Source organism: Stegostoma tigrinum, chromosome 25, assembly GCF_030684315.1.
Source record: "Stegostoma tigrinum isolate sSteTig4 chromosome 25, sSteTig4.hap1, whole genome shotgun sequence".
Lineage (NCBI taxonomy): Eukaryota > Metazoa > Chordata > Chondrichthyes > Orectolobiformes > Stegostomatidae > Stegostoma > Stegostoma tigrinum.
Genome location: NC_081378.1, coordinates 5,143,882 through 5,163,870, shown reverse-complemented (window position 1 = coordinate 5,163,870; position 19,989 = coordinate 5,143,882). Strand labels below are relative to the sequence as shown.

General features: G+C 44.6%; 1 protein-coding gene across 1 annotated transcript in view; it reads left to right on the top strand.

Annotated features, from left to right (window-relative positions):
* camk1da (calcium/calmodulin-dependent protein kinase 1Da) overlaps positions 1–19,989 on the top strand; it is a 423,644-nt gene that overhangs the window by 299,987 nt on the left and 103,668 nt on the right. Inside the window, exons 4-5 of the mRNA XM_059654830.1 lie at positions 11,895–12,033; positions 17,171–17,297. Of these exons, the coding sequence (XP_059510813.1) occupies positions 11,895–12,033; positions 17,171–17,297 (266 nt within the window). The remainder of the gene's footprint in view (positions 1–11,894; positions 12,034–17,170; positions 17,298–19,989) is intronic.

Below are 19,989 nucleotides of genomic sequence, written 5' to 3'. Positions count from 1 at the left end.
GTTGTCAAAATGGTCATTTTGTCTATCAGAGTTTCTGGATGTGTCATTAAGATTTTGCTAAAGATGTGAATTATACAGATGAAGACGGTCTAAAATGGCCTTCCTACTTTTGTGATGTTTAAAAGGCCCTTTCTGATGCCAGAAACAGGGGAAACAAGATTTTAATGGGACTCTTAATACGTGGATAATATCAGCAACATAGAACTGGCGTCCAGTGCAACGTACAAACCAAGAAACAATGGTTTTGAACTAAAATTTGCTTAATTTTGTTATTCTAAATAGAATTTCTTCACACCTGCTTTGGAGCTGTATTCAATTTTACACATCAGCCTTACTCACCAGCTTAATGTGCCTTTAAAAGGTCAGAAAATGAGCAACTGCCTGAAAACAAAACTTGTGAGAATTTGTTTGTGAGGTGAACTGAACATGCTTATAATAATCTATGTGGGTTTCTAAAGGACTGAAGTGAAAGCCACATGAGTGTTAGTTAATCATCATTTACTGAGATGCAGAATGTTGACATAATGGAAGGTAGAGATTTAACCCTTTGTGAATTCAAATGACATTTCCACCTTGAAATGCAACATTTGCACAATTTGTTAAAGTATGTTTGCTGTATAGATGTTTAGATGTATAATTGGAAAGCGTTGGGAGGTCAGGAAGCATCTGTGAAGACAAAATCAGTTAGCATTTCAGGTGATGGTTGTCATCAGCAGTGTTTAGCTTTTGAGCGTGATACGTTTTAGTTTTGTAAATTTTAATCATCCTGCTTTGGTACACCTGTTATCAGATATGCTCAGTTGGCTGGATGGCTGATCTATGAAGCAAAGTGAAGTCAATAGCATGGGCTCAATTCCTGCTTTAGCAGATATTACCATGAAGGGATCTCTATCTCAGCCTCTCCCCTCACCTGAGGCGTGGTGACACTCAGGTTAAACCATCACAAGCCATCTCTAATGACAGAGTACCCCTATGGTCCAGCAAGACCATGGTGACTTTATCCTTTTATTATTTGATATGAACAGGGGGTCTGTACTGCAGATTTGCTGTAGTAGGAGGTGAACAGCTCTTTTGGGTACTTACACAGAATGAGAAGCTGCTTTCCGAGTTGTCAGTAGTGTAAGGGCCATTTTTTCTGCAGCAGTGGGAGGATCTCAGGTCAAATTATCTGCATAAGCCCGCAAAGGAACTTCTTTTCTGTAGAAGAGTCCCGACCCGCAACGTCAGCTTTCCTGCTCCTCTGATGCTGCCTGGCCTGCTGTGCTCCTCCAGCTCCACACTGTGTTATCTCTGACTCCAGCATTGGCAGTTCCAACTGCCTCTGAGGAAACATCTTCAGGGGCTTTCGCAATGTGCTGCAATAACTTTGCTACAGTTACATGGATATGAGGGAAAGCCCAGTAGGTCACTGGTGGAGCAGGAGCAGCTTCCAGGAAGTTCCTGTCAGTTGCTGCAAGTCTCCCAGCTTTGTGACTGTGACAGATAGGAAGTGCAGACTGTATTATATGGAGGCATGCAGAAAGCTATGGATGTGAGTGACTATTCAGGACCTTGTTCTCAAAGAGATATCATGGGTATGATGGGCCAAACGACTTCTTTCCCTGTTTCTGTAATTCTCTAATCCTCCAGAAAATACTGGTGAAGAGTTTTGAAGAGGGCTTGCAGGGAACCTTTTACCCTCTATGTGTTGCTGAACTGGAGCCCCTTGCTTCAGCACTCCATTATCCACCAGAACAAGCCTAGCACCTTCATCTGCATCACAGCACCTTTGACGGGGCAGCACTTCCTCAGCACTGCACTGGACCATGAACCAAGACTCTGCCCAAGGCCCAGTGTGTGGCTCGAATATTGTTGTCAACCCTCAGGCTTGCAATGTGAGTATCATAGAATTTGTACGGTGTGGAAGCAGGCCATTCGGCCCATTGAGTCAACACTGACCCTCTGAAGAGCATCCCACCTGGATCCAACCCCCTAGCCTATCCTAGCATTTACCATGGCTGATCCACCTAGCCTACATATTCCTGGAGACTATGAGCTATTTAGCACGGCCGATCCACCTAAGCCTGCATATCTTTGGACTGTGGGAGGAAATCCACAAGGTCAGGGAAAGAACGTGCAGACACCACACAGACAGTTGCCCAAGGGTGGAATCGAACCCGGGTCCCTGGCACTGTGAGGCTGCAGTGCTAACCACTGAGCCACCGTGCCATCTGGCTTTGTTTGTCAGAGAATTAAATATCAATCCGTAGCACACTGCAGTGAGCAGACACGTGTCGATCATCACTAATGAATGCCCTCTCCATGGCAATTCCTCTCCAGTCAGAGCCCACTTGCCACCCAGCCAGCATTCTCCTCCGTTGAAATATAAATGTCGGTTTATCCCTTGAGTTGGTATTCTTGCAAATTGCTCTGATGAGTGGACGATGAGCAGCTTCGTCTTTTTTCAGTAATAATGCAAAAAAAATGTTGGGCATGAGAATAAAGACTGTTCAACTGACAGAAAACAATCATCCAATTAGATTAGGGAGAGCCATTAGACAGGTGGGGCATTGCAATATTGGACATTGTAAGTCACTAGTGGCCGTGAGGTGGGGGGGAGGCTGGTGGGGCTGCCGTTTGAAGATGGGTGAACCCTGCAGGAATATATGCAATCAGAATTAGCAATGCCCAGGATCAACCATGGTCCTATTGAATGAGGGAACAGGCTCGAGAGGCTGAATGGCCTGCTCCTGTTCCTATTTGTTATGTTTTTTTGGTCTTAGGCTTGACAAGACTGCCACCAACTGAATCAGATTGGCGCTTTGAAATGGAGGGAAACTGCGTTTGAACTTTCGCCCAGTGATAAGATGGAAAAGGAGCTTTGGGAAGTCTTAGAAAAATGAAAAAGCAAGTTCAGACACTGAAGAGTGTTGCAATTAATAAGAGGGAATGAATGCATTTATTCTGTTTAATAGCCACTGGCTTGGCCTGCATCCATTGTACAAACCAGGACTCATTAGAATTAAAATGCATTTGTCAAAGAGGAGAGGAAAGATTGTTATTAGTTGGATTCATTAGAGGAAAAATATGACTTTCTCTTATTCAGCACACTGATTTATCTAACGGTGCCCTCAGGATAATAAGACACCACGTACAATTTTCCAATTTTTCCGAAGTATCAGTTTGAAGCCCTCATTGTCACGTTATACAATTCCACGTAACAAGGAATAATAGACAAAATGCAGCTTTGCTTTTCCAGCGGTTTATTGTGTAAGATTAGCTATGATTTTCCCATATACATCATAAAACTTGACAAACATTAGGTGTACTTATCATCTGTGACACGCGAGATTGGCAGCTTGTTGTTACTGATCTCAGCCTGACTAACTATGGGACTGACCAAATCTTGGACCAAATGCCTTCAGCCGCTGGCTTTTGCTATTAGGACCAAGTAGTTGCTTTTCCTCCTGAACATTCTAGAAAACGGTCAATTGACATCATGATTAGGCCAACCTCATCACAGTGTATAAGCCTGACCCTGGGTGGAGCTGACCGATTCATGGTTGCTATTAGCTGTCTGTCATTAGTATCCCAGAAAGTTTCAGTAGACATAATATGCACTTACTCTTAGCATAAGAGCTTACAAGGGTTTCTCATGGATCTTAGATGTAATGTAACCAGCTACAATGTGCTAAATAATAGCCCAGAGGAGGGGTCAGCTCAGTAGGTTGGCCAGCTGGTTTGTGATGCAGACTGACACCAACAGCGCAACTCCATTTTCCACACAGGCTGAGGTTAGCATGAAGGACTGTCCCTCTCAAACTCACTTCATGTGTGGTGACCCTCAGGGTAAGCCACCCCCAGTCGTCTCCCTCTAATGAGATAGCAGTCCTCCAGTTCTCTGGGGCTATAGTGACTTTACTTTTGCTGATAAACCTATTCAGTTTATCCAAATCTGGACCATCAACAAGTCCCTCACTATCAACATCCTGGGGATTATCATTCACCAGAAACTGCACTGGACTGAGGGGACGAGTTGGCTCGGCGGTATTATCATTGGACTATTGGTCCAGAGACCTAGGCAATGTCCTGGGGGCTGGGGTTCAAATCCCATCATGGCAAGTGGTGGAGTTTGAATTCATTAAAAATCTGGGATTAAGAGTCCAATGATGACCATAAAGCGGTTGTAAAAACCCATCTGCCCTTTACCTGGTACAGACTACAGACGCTTAACTGCCCTCTAGAGATGGACAGTAAATGCTGGTCCGGCCAATGATGCCCACATCCCATGGGGGGGAGAAGATAAAAATATCTATAATACAAGCACAGGTCAGAGTCTAGGAAACTTGAAGTGAGTAACTCAACCTTCTGATTCCCAAAGCTGTTGCACCATCTACAAGTCAGGAGTGCGATGGAATACACCCCACTTGCCTGGGTGGGTGAACTCTCATAATGCTCAAGAAGCTTGACACCATCCATGACAAACCAGCCCCTGCTTAGTTGGTACCATATCCTCAAACACCCACACTCTTCACCACTAGTGCTCAGTAACAGCAGTGTGTACTGTCTAAAAGATATCTTCCAAACCTCTGACCACTGCTATCTAGAAGGTCAAGGGCAGCAGATACATGGGAACACCACCACCTACAAGTTCCCCTCCGAGCCACTCACTATCCTGGCTTGGAAATGTATCACTGTTCCTTTAATGTCGCTGCGTCAAAATCCTGGAATTTTCGTCACAAGGGCATTGTGGGTCAATCCACAACACGTGGACTGCAGTGGTCCAAGCAGCACCTTCTGAAGGGGGCAACTAGGGACAGCTAATTCTTGGGCACCCACATCCTGCCAGTGAATAAAACTAGAGTCAAGAGTTGTAGTGAATAGACAGAAAACTAAAAACAAGATATTTCTGGAGAAACTCTTCCAGTAGCATCTGTGGAGAGAGAAAATAGAGTAAGTGTTTTCAAGTCCAGTGGCTCTCAGCCATTATTTTGTTGACTAGCGGAATAAGGCTTGAAGGGCCAAAATGCCGTCTCCTGGACCTCAGCCCAAAGGCCCTTATCTCAACAGATTCCAATACTTTATAATCACCAAGTCTCAGAGCAGCTGGGAATTAAAGGAGCTCATTGAGAAAGTATGAACCAATCTTGCTGGGAGTCTGTTTCACATAGCTGCCATTCTGTGCAAAAGATAGATCTCTGGTCTCTCTTGTTACAAAGTGATTTCCATTTCTACCCCTTTAACCTGCAACTTGTACTTGGCTTGAATAATTTGCTTAACTCAACATTATTGCTGCCTTTCAGCATTGTGAGAGAAGCTGGACTGTACTCAGAAAGTCATTCAGGGTGCATGCTAATGGATTGGCTTTCCCCAGTTTGTCAGCTGAAAAATGAGTCACGTTTGCAGGTTTTGTTTCCAAGCAATGTTTTTGGCAAAACCACCTTACAAGTTCAATAAATTACAATCACTCGGATGTATTTTGTACTCTAGCCACTGCACCAGTGTGCTGTAGTCCAGCCAGCGATGATGACATGGAATTTTCAAAGAAACACTGGAGCTGATAGACAAAGACCACAAACGCTGAAAACTTGAAATGAAAGGATTTTTAACATGTTGCAAATGCTGAGTAGGCTAGTCAGCATTGTAAAAAAATGTGGCATTGCATATGATATACAGCACAGGAGCAGGCTATTTGGCCCATCCAGTCACTACCCACCATTATACTCCACTTTACCCTCCTCACATCTTGCCACATTGACATTTATCAGCATAGCCCTCCATTCTCTCCCTCCTTATTTACTTGTCTATGTTATTTGCCTCCACATCTCTCTATGGTGGTAAGTTCCACACATGGTTGCTGCCTTATACAGACAAACTGTAGTTTGACTGCACCTCAGTATTGACAGCTCTCTTTCTGTATCAATCAAAACCTAAGACATCAATAGGGTTGGTCACTTCTCAGTTTCCCCTTCACGAGAGAAGGACCCAGCTTGATCAATGAAAAGACTGCGGATGCTGTAAATTGGGGACGAAAATAGAAATCACTGGAAAAGCTCAGCAGGTCTGGCAGCATCTGTGATGAGAAGTCAGAGTTAATGTTTCGATAATCCTTCCTCAGATTTTCCAGGATCTACTGTTTTTTGTTTCAGCTTGATCATCATCTTCTTCTGGGTTTGGGTTCAGTCAGTTGACTGAACAGCTGGTGAATAGTGACAGTACTGACTAAGGTAACACAGTATGGAGCTGGAAGCGCACAACAGACCAGACAGCATCAGAGGAGCAGGGTTGTAGAAGGGTCCCAACCCGAAACATCAGCCTTCCTGCTCCTCTCAGGCTGCCTGGCCTGCAGTGTTCCTCCAGATCCACGCTGTGCTATCTCTGACTCCAGCATCTGCAGTTCTTACTATCTCTGAGTACTGACCAAGGGGTTACCACAACAGCTTCGACCTCACTGTCTAACTAAGCTATTGGGGACCCTCAGCTTAAACTCACAGCCAGTTGTCTCTCAGTCAGGGGTGAGCAGCCTACAGGTCATGTCAGACAATCGTGACTTTCACTTGATCTATTAACACTTCACTGTTCCTCTGTATTATCTCTCAATCTGGAGACAGCACTTTTCACAGCATTCCAAATGTGATCTAACTAAACTTCAAGATTTCTTGTGGGTCTCCCTTGAAATATTATGTGACAGTTCTTCTCCATAGGTTGAGTGGCCAGCTCTGTATTTCCAGCATTCAGTCATCTATTTTGAGAGAACGAATGATTTGGGTAAAAGGTGAAAATAGTTTCATGGTTGTACTATGTCAGACACTGAGTCAACAAGACTGGCTTGTCAAAAAAATGTGCCGTTTCCCTTTCGCAGTAAAAGTTCTCCCTGAATAGCAGAGCCCTGAGTGGAACCATCAACTGATGAGTTTTTTTATGAAGGCAAGCCTTTCCTCGTGTCGATGACTTTGTTGAAATTGCTGCAGGATTTACCACCAGCATTTCAGAGATTCATGGGTGCTGAGAGCATTGTCCAATCGACCTGTTTGGAGGTGTTATTACACCCTTGGAGAGCACCCAGCCCAGAGATAGGTACACTATCATTGCACCACAAGAGCCTCTCATGGGAGTTGGCCCATTAGGAAGTGATCGCTGTGGTTGAGTTGGGGTCTTCAGGGAGCATGGTCAGTGCGAGAGTCTCTGGCAGCTCTCAATGCATGAGCACTGGGAGCGGGTCTAAGGCCCAAACAGCAGCACTGACAGTGAATCACTGGAGGCACTGTCTGTCAGGGATGGCGGCTGAGATTCCAGTGATCATTGGAGACATCCAGGAAACCTTCCATCAGTAGTGACCGATGGGACGTCAGCAGGCTGGTCATTCATCACTGAAACCTTTCACTGTGCTTTAGCGATAATGCAACTGACACCCCTCGCTGTGCAGCTCCCCCAACCTCCTCTTGAGGTGCACTGACACCAGGAGGTTCCAGCAGCATCACTGGAATTATAGTGCTGCTGCAATTATTGCTGTTAAATAGCTCCTTAATTAGTTTGTTTGCATTCCCAAATCTGCCAGGCTGATTGCTACATGCACCCATGTGGGTGAGGAGGTGGAAACAGGTCGCACTGAAGCAATTGCCCCAGCAACACTGCCCATCCATGTCCCCCCACCAACTATACTCAAGCTGCCCCCTCCCACTCCATAGGGTTGGCAAAATTCTACTCAAAACATCAAACCTTCCTAATTTCCTGACTCCCTAAACTGTTAGTGCGTATCTCTTGTTGAGCTTCTTGTGTAAGTGTTGCATTCTAATAATTACACAAACCTGAGTGCCAACTTAATTCAAAGAGGAAATCAATCAGCGAGTTCAGTTTTGGAGGAAACTAATTCCCGCTGCGTCTGAAAACAAAAATGCTCGACAAAACCAGCCCTGTGCCCAAAGTTCATCAACCCTTTGGCCTCAGTGCCACATGCAGGAGAAAATGATTGAAATTCACCTATCTCTTATCCCCATCTGACTACTCACCATTGACTGTAAAATGCTTTGGGTTAGAATAGAAACCCTACAGTGTGGAAACAGGCCCTTTGGCCCATCAAGTCCACACTGACCCTCAGAGCACCCACCCAGACCAATCACCCTATAACCCACCTAATCTACACCTCCCTGAGCACTATGGGCAATTTCACATGGCCAATCCACCTAACCTGCATATCATTGGGCTGTGGGAGGAAACCAGAGCATCTGGAGGAAACCCACGCAGACACGGGGAGAACGTGCAAACTCCACACAGACAATCGCCCAAGGCTGGAATTGAACCCGGGTCCCTGGCACTGTAAGGCAGCAGCGCTAACCACTGGGCCACCATGACGCCATTGGCCAGCAGTTGCCCTAGGGTTGGGAAAGTGGCTATGTAAATGATCTCTGTTTCCTTATTTTTCTGATTGAGGCAAGATGGCAAAGGCTTATTATCTGGATAGAAACAGTGTGCAGGAATGTAGGGAAAAAGCGAGAGATTGGAGCTAGCTAGTAGAATCAGTGCAGGCATAGTGGGCTGAATGGTCTCCAAAACCATTACAATACGGCAAAGGTCAGCAATGTAATTCAGAGGCTGCATTGCCAGGACCTCGGAGGTGGCCAGCAGAGAGAGGCGCTGGCCAACATGTGCAGCCCTGTGACAGAGCCTGCAAAACCATTCCCACCCTGCACTTCCCCCTCACTCTGCCACTCTCCACTTTGTACAGGGCATTTAGTAATGGGCGAGACACAGGCCTCATTCTAAGCACACCTCATGGGTTAGTGTCTTCCCAATCCGCTCCAGAGGCACCTCTCCCTCACACGGTGCTGTGCCAATGCTTTGAAAAATGAGCCAGCGCTCGGAGGTTTGACTGCAAACAAGTGTTTCTGTGTGTGTGGCTTCTTGAGCTGGCGTTAGTCATAAACACTAATTTTGACAGAGGAGGTTGTTATCCCATTATTACAGGTAACACAGCATGGAGCTGGAGGAGCACAGGGGGCCAGGCAGCATCACAGGAGCAGGAAAGCTGACGTTTTGGTTCGGGACCCTTCTTCAGAAATGGGGCAGGGGGAAGGGAGCTCTGAAATAAATCGAGAGAGGATGGGTGAGGCTGAGGAAGGTAGGTAGGATGGTGATAGGTGAGTGCAGGTAGGCAGCAGTGGGAATTGGTCTGTGAGGTGGGAGTAGCAGTTAGGTGGGAGAGAAGATGGACAGGTTGTGTCAGGTCAAGGAGGGGGGGATGAGAGGACGGGCTGATCATGGGATGACACTAGGGTTGGGGAGATTTCGAAACTGGTAAAGTCCACGTTGAGACCATTGGGCCGTAGCCTCCTGAGGCGGAATATGAGGTGCTTCTCCTCCAGTTTCCGGGTGGCGTCGTTGTGGCACTGGAAGAGACCCAGGATGGGCTCGTCGTCCAGGGAATGGGAGGGGGAGTTAAAATGGTTCACAACCAGAAGGTGTTGTTTGCTGCGAACAGAGCCCAAGTGCTCCACAAAACGGTCAACTCACCTATCACCATCCCACCCACCTTCCCCAGCCCCACCCCACCCCCCATTTATTTCAAAGCCCCCTTCCCTGCTCCCATTTCAGAAGAAGGGTCCTGAACCAAAACATCAGCTTTCCTGCTCCTGTGATGCTGCCTGGCCCCCTGTGCTCCTCCAGCTTCACATCTTGTTATCTCAGGCTCCAGCATCAGCAGTTCCTACTACCTCTGATCGCATTAATAGAAATGTTTTGAATCCACCTGATCAGACATACTGTGGAGTGTTATGTTGTGATGCATCCCTGCAGCAGATGGAACATGAATCTTCTATCCCAGAAGTGAGGACATTACCACTGCATCACAGCAGTCTTTTGTCATTTGCTTAGGCAATCAGCTTTCTGGAGACATTGAATCAGCATCCATCAGCAAACCTGCTACAAAAATAAACGCAATGCCGAGTTGGGTATTTATTTTTTGGGTTATCCTTGTAATTTCCAGATCAATCTCTCCCCGAAAGCTCGCAAGGCACAGATGAATTAATGTTACATTCTCGAGAGTAAATCAGCATTTCCACACTCATGCGCCTCTGGTGTTAGCAATGATTGAGATCTGTAAAGCCCTTTTTTATTGTGAATAATGAACAATAGCTCAGTAATTTTTCCAATCCTTAATGAAAACGGCCTGGCATTCTCAATGAAATCTAGGTGATTTTGTTTCTTCGCTCCGTTGGGCGGTGGAGCCTATTTCTCCCTTCAGCGATGGTTACTGTCCCTGGTTCTGTATCATGTTGCTGTGAATTGTTGTACACTGTTCTGAACTGCCAGCATCGGTATAAGAATTCTGGCAGTGTTATAACAACAAATCTAATGTTATTATAGGCCTTTCGGCTACATGGGCGTAAATGCATGTCTTTGAGGCTTGGCATGGTATGTTGCCCTTTGACCTGCTGAATTGGGACATTGTGGGATCAATCCCCACTTGAATATGAAGACTCTGGCAGGGCTTAGGAATGAAGATGATGTTAAATTCACCCTCATATCAGATGTGACCTGGATAGCTGGTGGAACAGACTTGGAGACCAGATGGTTGACTCCTGCTCGCACATAACCCTGTGGGGCAGGACTGAGCATGCCCAGTGCTGTCAGAGGTGCTGCCATTTGGATAAGACGTTAAGCAGAGGGGAGCGAGATGCCAACTTTAATCCTGCCCAGGAGCCAGTTTGGGTTAAAATCTCACCCCGTGCCAGAGAGATATAGAGCAGCAGAATCTTCCCAGTCCTTCCTAGCATCAAGCCCTCAATAAAAACTACAATAAAGCACTTTTTCTGGTTATTTGCCTCCCCCACAGTCTGTGGGACAGAAACATAGAAAACAAGAGCAGGAATAGGCCATTCAACCCTTCGAGCCTCCCCTACCATTCAATGAGATCACGGCTGATCATCCAACTCAGTCCCCTGTTCCCACTTTCTCCCCCCATACCTTTTGATCCCATTTAGCCCTAAGAACTATATCTAACTCCTTCTTGAAATTATTCAAGGTTTTGGTCTCAATCGCTTTCTGTGGCGGAGAATTTCACAGGCTCACCACTCTCTGAGTGAAGACGCTTCTCCTCAACTCTGTCCCAAATGGCCTATCCTGTATCCTTAGACTGTGACCCCTGGTTGTCAGGAACATGCTCCCTGTGTTTACACTGACTAGTCCTGTTAGAATATTATTGGTTTATTTGAGACACACCGCCCCCAATATTCTTCTAGCCTCCAGTGAAGATAGTCTTAACCGATTCAGTATCTCTTCATATGTTGGTCCCACCATCCCAGGAGTTTGTTGAGCCTGATATCTGAAGTCGAGTGTACACAATAAGAGACATTTAGGAGCATTTGTGCACAAATCGCTGAAGGTTGTAGGTCAAGTCGAAAGTGTGATTAACAAGGCTTAAAGAACCCTGGGCTTCTTATACTCACAGAATCCCTACAATGTGGTAGTAGGCATTTGGCCCATCGAGTCGACACTAACTCTCCAAAAAGCATCCCACCCAGACCCACCCCATCCCTGTAACCCTGCATTTCCTATGGCTAATCCACCAAACCTACACATCTTTGGAATGTGGGAGGAAACTGGAGCACCCAGACGAAACCCACACAAACACAGGGAGAATACACAGACTGCACACAGATAGTCGCCCAAGACGTGGGGTTGGGGCGAGTGGTGTGGGGTGGCGACTGAACCCAGCATCAAGTAGACTGTTGTATCCTGTTCTGGGAACCAGTCTCTTAAAAACAAATGTGAAGGTTTGTAGCCTCATTATTAAGATTTGTATCTGTGTCTTGCAGTCAGATAACAGACCAAACCTTCTTCCCCCAAGCAAGTAAAACCTTATGTTGAGAAGAAAAATAAGTTTTAACTTTTCTTTCATCTTTCTGTTTGGTTGCCAGGGTATCTGGAGGGGAGCTGTTTGACAGGATTGTGGAGAAGGGATTTTACACAGAGAAAGACGCTAGTACTCTGATACGCCAAGTTCTTGATGCTGTGCAATATCTGCATAAAATGTGCATTGTTCATCGAGACTTGAAGGTAAGTTCCTAATGTCCTGTTAGAACTTGCCCATTTGATAAATGTACAAAGTCTTGCGTTGCCAGGAACAGTGATAAGCAGAGGGTTAGAACATAAAGTGAGAGAGTCATGTTCATGGCTTTTCAAAAATTCCCAATGACTCTTACCCTACCAAGAACTTGTGAATGGCTGCCAGACTGGTATTCTTAATTATTTTGTTTTCTCATTTCCATAAGAAAAGATATAGGAGAAGAATTTAGCCATTTGGCCCATCGAGTCTGCTCTGCCATTCAATTATGGCTGGTACATTTCTCAACCCCATTCTCCTGACTTCTCTCTGTGTAATGTTTGATACCTTAACTAATCAAGAGGCAATGGCCTAGTGATATTATCGCAGATAACATTCCGCGCACCCGGGTTCGAATCCCACCACAGCAGATTGAATTCAATAAAAAATATCTGGAATTAAGAATCTAATAATGACCATGAATCCATTGCTGATTGCCAGGAAAAACCCATCTTGATCATTAATGTCCTTTGGGCAAGGAAACTGCCATCCTTACCTGGGCCGGTGCACATATAATTTCACGACCTCCAAGAATGTGGTTGACTCTTTAACTGCCCTCTGGGCAACTAGGGATGGGCAATAAATGTTGCCTATCCAGTGACACCCTCATCCTGTTAATGAATAATGAGAAAAAGAACCTATCTTTTTCTTAAATGCATTCAGTAACTTGGTCACCACAGCCCTCTATGACAATGAGTTCCACAGACTCGCTACCCTCTGGTTCCAATTTATGGGGCACATTAGCCATGGAATTCCACTTAGTTTTAACCACTACTAGCACTGTACCCCTTCTGAAAAACCAACAGAATGTTCTGGAAAATGGTGAGAGCATGTTTACGTTGGGCCTGTACTAATTCTAGAAGTTTCCTAGCTGCTTAGCTGTAGTTGTTGGAGAGGTATGGGTATAGGGGGGTATTTGAGGGTGAGGGGGTACTGTTGTCAGGGGTTTGAGTAGTGGGACAGCAAGGAAGAATCTCCACATCGGTGAGCCAGGAGGCGGGGTATGGGAGGTGGTGTTAGCCCCAAGAGCAGGGACTGTCCCCCAACTTAAGCCAGAAGCTTTTTTCACCCTGTGGTTAGAGAAAGTTGATGATTGTTCCTATCAGCTCTATAATGACAAGGTCCCCCACTCACTGACACAACACACTCCAACATCCAAGGGAACCTTATAATATAACAGGTAGGATGCTTCTTAATAAGCAAGTGAGTAGAGGCAGGAATTTGGAGTCATTAGATCAGCCAAGATCTTGTTGAATAGCAGAGCATGCTCACGGGTCCAAATGACCTACTTCAGATGCTGGTCCAAAGCATTAAAAGAAGCAGAGTCAAAAGTTAACACAATACATTCAGCCCCATGTAGTTTGATCCTCTTAATCAGACAAGACTCAGTTGGTTGCTCTTTCTTGTCTCTGAGCAGAAGGTTGTACGCCAAGACTTACGGAAAAAAGAAGTCTAGGTTGATGCTCAGTTGCAGTACTGAGGGAATGTTGCACTGACAGAAGTGCGAACCTTCAGATGTGATGTTAAACCAAGGTCCCGTGTGGTCTCTCAATTCGGCATAAAGGATCCCGTGCCATTTTGAAGAAGAGTCAGTTATCCTTATGTCCTGACTGATCATGGTCCCTGCATCAAAATAATGAAAGTTGATCATCTTTTCAGATTTTGGCAGCTGGTTGTGCAGAAATTAGCTGCCATATTTCCTCCATTATATCAGTGGCCATGTTGTTGGCTGTAAAGTGCTTTGGAATGGGACTTGAATTGAATTGAACAATTTTTTTGTCACTTGCATTGTCCAGAGATTATTGAAAGCATTATATCGATACAAGTCTCTCTTTGTTTTTAAGAACATTGTCAATGAATGATTGATTTAAAACTGGTTAAAATTAAATTTGGCCTGTCTGTAAGAGATTTCAACTGAACCCTAAACTAAATTGTGCCATTATTATTGTTGAAGATTTGTTATTCCATCGGTTGGAGCTAACATATGGAGACTGTCATTTCACAACTCCATTCCAACAGAACAGATTGAGCCAAGGCTTTTTTTTTGAATATGGTGATAATCCTGCCACACCGGATCATATTGCAAACATATCTTCCATCATCAGTAAGACTGTTGTATCTTGTTAGTCCGCTATGTCAAGAATAATGCCCTGTTGTAACATGATGCAACATATTTGTACAGCCTTGATGATATGATCTATTAGCCTAATGACTGTTACAAAAGGTCTTTGTAAAGTGAAGCTACTCAAAGATCAGAACATCTAAAATTAATTTCAGAATTAAACAGAGTTAGGTAATCTGCAATGATTGATACACTGTAGGAGATTTAAAATTGACCCAATATTGTATATCAGATTACAGGCCTTTGCTTTTCCTCTGCTAACATTTTGTGGGCCAGTCCAGCTTTGCAGTGCCAGCATTTTGCTGTTTTATGTGTGATTCTCCTTTTTAAAACCAGATATTGCAGCTTTACACTGCAGCCAGAATTCAAAAGGATGTTGGGATGAGCCTCCAGCAATCCAAGTGATCTCATGAAGTTATTCAGGCCCCAATCTTAAAACAGCAAATGAATCTGGTAGATTAACTGCATGGTCCTGAGCCATTTGTCTGTACCAACAATTTACATTTCTAAAAACCTCCTAAATGCTGTAAAATGGTACTTCACTACTATGTTCGCAAACATAATTTGACACCGAACCGCAGAGAATGATATGAGGAGAGATGGGAGATTGGTTGCAAGGAAGGTGTTAAAGAAGGGCAGAAGGCAAAGAAGTGGAGGGGTTTAGGGAAAGAATTCCAAAGCTTAGGGCTGATGGAGCTGAAGATGTTGTCGTGGCAATTAAAATTGAAATCAGCACAATGTATAATTGGAAGAAAGCAGACTGCTTTGATGGGATTCAGGGATAGTAAGAACTGCTGATGCTGGAGTCAGAGATAACATAGTGTGGAGTTGGATGAACACAGCAGGCCGGGCAGCATCGGGGAGCAGGAAAGCTGATGTTTCAGGTCGGGACCCTTCTTCAGAAGGAATTGATGAGGATGTGTTGGACTGGGTTGGACAAGGTCAGAAGTCATACGACACCAGATTATGATCCAACAGGGTGATTTAAAATCATAAGCACATTTAACATTAGCATAGGCACTTCAACTGATGGAGGAGCAGCGCTCCAAAAGCTTGTGATTTCAAATTAACCTGTTGGACCATAACCTGGTGTTGTGTGTGCATCCTGACTGAGGGGATTGTCCATGATTCTGAGAAGGGGGAGATGTGAGGAGATGTTGAGTGGTTTAAAAACATGGGTGACCATTTTAAAATTGAGGTGTTACTTAATCGGGAACCAACATAGATGGGCGATCGGAGGGGTAATGACAAATGTGGCTGGTGTGAATTTGGATATGATTAGCAAAGCTTACATTAAGCTTTGGGAGGCTGCCCGGGAGGGAATTTAAGTAATCAAGACTGTATGTAACAAAGACATGAAGGAGGGTTTCAGCAGCAGCTAGCCTGAGGCAGGGACAGAGGCGAGCAAGGTCATAATGACGAAAGTATCCAGTGATTTTAGTTGTGAAGCAATAAATGCTCTAGTGCTCCCACAGTGACACCTCAATACATTCAGATTGAGGCGTCAGTTCCTGTTCATCTAACATAAAGGTGGCAAAGAATCTCAATGTCAACATCCATCTGCAAGCGAGAGAATTTTTTGGAATGGTTTTACTGATGACAGGGAATGCTAATGATCACGTCAGGAGAACTGAATGGGGAAGATCTCAGAGCCTGAACACAACTGGTTTGAGTGGATGTCGCAGTTAACCTAGGATCCAAAAGTGTCATTATATTACTTGAAGTGCAAATGCCTAATTAAGTTCACTTCCTTCACACTGTCAGTCTTAGTGAATAGACTGCACTGATAATCACTCCAGCATCTAACATTTAAAGCAATCAAACTGAGAAAGGAGATAAACATTAAAGCTTTCTCGTAAACTTCATTCTTAGCATGGGGTATTCACCAGCAAAGCTAGCATTTACTGGCCAGCACTAATTACAGCTCTGAAGATAAGGGTTGAACTGCCTGCTTGAATATAACTGGACCATTTCAGAGGACAATTAGGAGTAAACCACAATGCTGTGGGACCAGAGTCTCAGATCATAGAATCGTAGAACCCCCACAGTGCAGGAAGCAGGCTATTCAGTCCATCGAGTCCACGACAAGCCTCCAAAGAGCATCCCACCCAGACCCAGCCCCCTGTAACCCTACATTTCCCATGACCAATCCACCTAACCTGCACATCTTTAGACCAAATGGGCCAGACTGGCTCAGGACAGCAGATTTCCTTCCCAAAAACACATTAATTTCATGGTCATTGCAATTCACTCTTTATTCGTAATTTACCATTTCTCCTTAAAATTCTCCTGCTGTCTGCTGAAATTGGAGGTGAAACTTCTAATCCACAAGTAAACTAATCTTCAGCTTTAAGTTGAAGAATTCGAACATCCCAACATGTTTAGTTTAAAAATAGAGGCCTTTCAGTGAGGAGAGTCAGTGGCATAGTGGTGGTGTCATAGGGCTGATAACCCAGGACTCTAGGGTTACATCAGGAGTTAAAGGCTCAAACCTCATCATGGCAGATGGTGATTTTTCACTTCAATTTAAAAAGAAAACTCAAGTTAACAATCTAGCCAAATGATGGCTGTGTAAACACTGATGATTGTCATAAACACCCATCTGGTTCACTAACTGCCTTCAGGAAATCCTCAATCTTTACCTGATCTAGTCTACATGTGACTCCAGACTGTAATGTTGTAGTTGGCTCTAACCTACTGTCTGGCCAGTTAGGGATGGGACTAAACACTGGCCTGGCCAGTGAGACCCACATCTCATTCTGGAGACTACATTGCCCTCTTTCTGGGAAAACCTGCAGCCAGAAAGTCTGTTCCTTCCACAGTGACCCAGTAATGGGCTGTGGATCACCTTCAGACAAAAACTTCTCATCAGTGCTACCATTCATCTCATAGTTGTTAATTTTATTTTCACTCCCAATAGGAGAAGATTGAAGTAGTCTTGTGTGTTCTCTTCTCAAATCTTTACTCAGCCAGAAAACCTCTTGTACTTCAGCCCTGACGAAGAATCCAAAATTATGATCAGTGATTTTGGTTTGTCCAAAATGGAAGGCACAGGAGACGTTATGTCTACAGCGTGCGGTACCCCAGGCTACGTGGGTAAGTGACTTCCGTAAAAAAAGATATTCTGGATGGTTCTGTGTGTACAAAAGCATTTAATAGATTTTATATTTTATTTCATAGACAGGAAACACTATAAGGAAAACATAGTCCAGTACAGCACAGGACCAGACCCTTCGGCCCACAATGTCTGTGCCGACCAAGATGCCATTCTAAACTAATTTAAACTAAACTAAACTAACCTGCATGTGATCCATATCCCTCTATTCCCTGCTTGTTCATGTGTTTGTCTAAATGCCTCTTAAATATTGCTATTGTATCTGCTTCTACCATCTCCCTTGGCAGCATGTTCCAGGCACCTACCACCTTCAGTGTAATAACCTAGCCTCACACAACTCCTTTAAACTTGCCCCCTCTCACCTTAAACCTATGCCACCTAACATTTGAGATAACAAGGTGCAGAACTGGATGAACACAGCAGGCCAAGCAGCATCTTAGGAGCAGAAAAGGTTGACGTTTTGGGCCTAGACCCTTCAGGGGAGGAGGGTAACTTCTTCAGGGTAGGCATCCTTAAAAGAGGCTTCACAGTGGGGTTGAAATTGTTTCAGAGATAGTAGGAACTGGTGTGGAGCTGGATGAACACAGCAGGCCAAGCAGCATCAGAGGAGCAGGAAGGCTGATGTTTCGGGCCTAGACCCTTCACCTAATATTTGACATTTTCACCCTGGGTAAAAGACTCTGACTATCCACTAGATTTGATCCTGCAATCACCTGATCAAAACTTGATTACCACCAAAACTGGACGTTATACCCATTAGACCACGTGCCCAGCTAAAATCAGCCTCAAGAATGGGCCTTATTACCAACCTGGTCTTGTTGCGACACAAAATTCAAGAAAACCCACATGCAGCGTGTCAGCTAAAATTCACAAGACAAGCTGTGTTCCCAGATCAGCTTTTCCTTCTGAGCAATGTGGGCGTCACTGGCTTGGCCCAACATTTATTGCCTGTCCATAGTTGCCCCCTTGAGAAGGTGGTGGTGAGCTGCTTTCTTGAACCTCTGCAGCCCATGTGCTGTAGGTTGACCCACAATGTCATTTGGAAGGGAATTCCAGGATTCTGACCCAGCGACACTGAAGAAGCTGCCATGTATTTCCAAGTCAGGATGGTGAGTGGCTTGGAGGGGAACTTGCAGGGGGTGGTGTATTGATGCTGCCCGCGTCCTTCCAGATGGAATACTGTGAATGCTTTTGGGCCTTTATCTAAGGAAAGATTTAATCGCATTGGCGGCGTATCTAAGGAACATCTACTAGGTTGAGCCCGGGTATGGAGGGCCAGTGTTAGGAGAGGAACACATTCCAGGTTCGAAGAATGAAAGGTAACTTTATTGAAACAAAATGTAAATACTGCCAATTGTTGCAAAAGCCCATTTGGTTCACAAGTATCCTTTAGAACAAAGAACAAAAAAATTACAGAATAGGAACAGGCACTTCAGCCCTCCAAGCCTACTCCAATCCAGATACTCTGTCCGAATCTGTCGCCTATTTTCAAAGGATCTGTATCCCTTGGCTCCCTGACCATTCATGTATCTGTCTAGATACATCTTAAATGACGCTATCGTGCCTGCCTCTACCACCTCCACTGGCAGTGTGTTCCAGGCACCCACCACCCTCTGTGTAAAGAACTTTCCACACATATCTCCGTTAAACTTTTCCCCTCTCACCTTGAAATCGTGACCCCTAGTAATTTATGGAAAGAAATCTTACCTGGTCTGGCCTACATGTGTCTCCAGATGCACAATAATGGGGATTGACTCTGAGCTTGCCCTCTGAACAGTTAGGAATGGGCAATAACTTAGGCCCCAACCAACAACATTCACATCCTGACTGAACTCTTTAAAAAAACTACATTCTTAAGGGACTTGGTAGGGTAGGTAGTTTCCCCTTGTGGGAGAGTCTAGGTCCAGAGAGCAGAATCTCAGAGTAAGAGAGCCTCCCTCACCCCCACCATTTAAGACAGAGATAGGGAGGAATTCTTTCTCTCAGAGGGAAGCGTATCTGTAGACTTCTTCACCACAGAGGGCTGTCAAGGATGAGTCATTAAGCATATTCAGGCTGAAATAGACTGATTTTTAATCAGGAAAGGAATCAAAAGTTATAGGGAAATGCAGGAAAGTGAAGTTGAGGATTGTCAGTCCAGTCATGATCTCATTGAATGGCAGAGCAGAATAATGTGGATTGATAGGCGATAATACTTTTCTCAATAATTTCACTGACAAAACAGAATAATGAGGATTATTCTGCTTTGCCAATGAAATTATTGAGAAAAGTATCATCATCTACTCAATCTGCTGTAATTTAGCAGGTTTGTTTCAAAGGTCAGAGTTATAGAATGATATGGCACGGAAGAAGGTGATTTAGCCCACTGTGTTCATATTGCTTTTCAAATAATCCCCAGCTCTGGCATGTCAGCATTTTGCCCTTTGCGAAAATTTCTTGCCACTGAGAGAGAACTTTCCAAATCTGACTTGATATCTGGTGCGTATTGTTTGAAAGCAGCTTTCTACACGGGGCATGTGTTTTGCTATTCTGTTTCAAAGTGTTAGAAATGCATTTCGGAGGCACAGAAAGTGCTTCTTTTTATTTGAAGTATCAGCAAGCTATTAATGTCTTAATTTTTCACCCGTAACCTGTGACTTCTTGGTTATAGCTGGTCACCAGTGAATTTAAAGC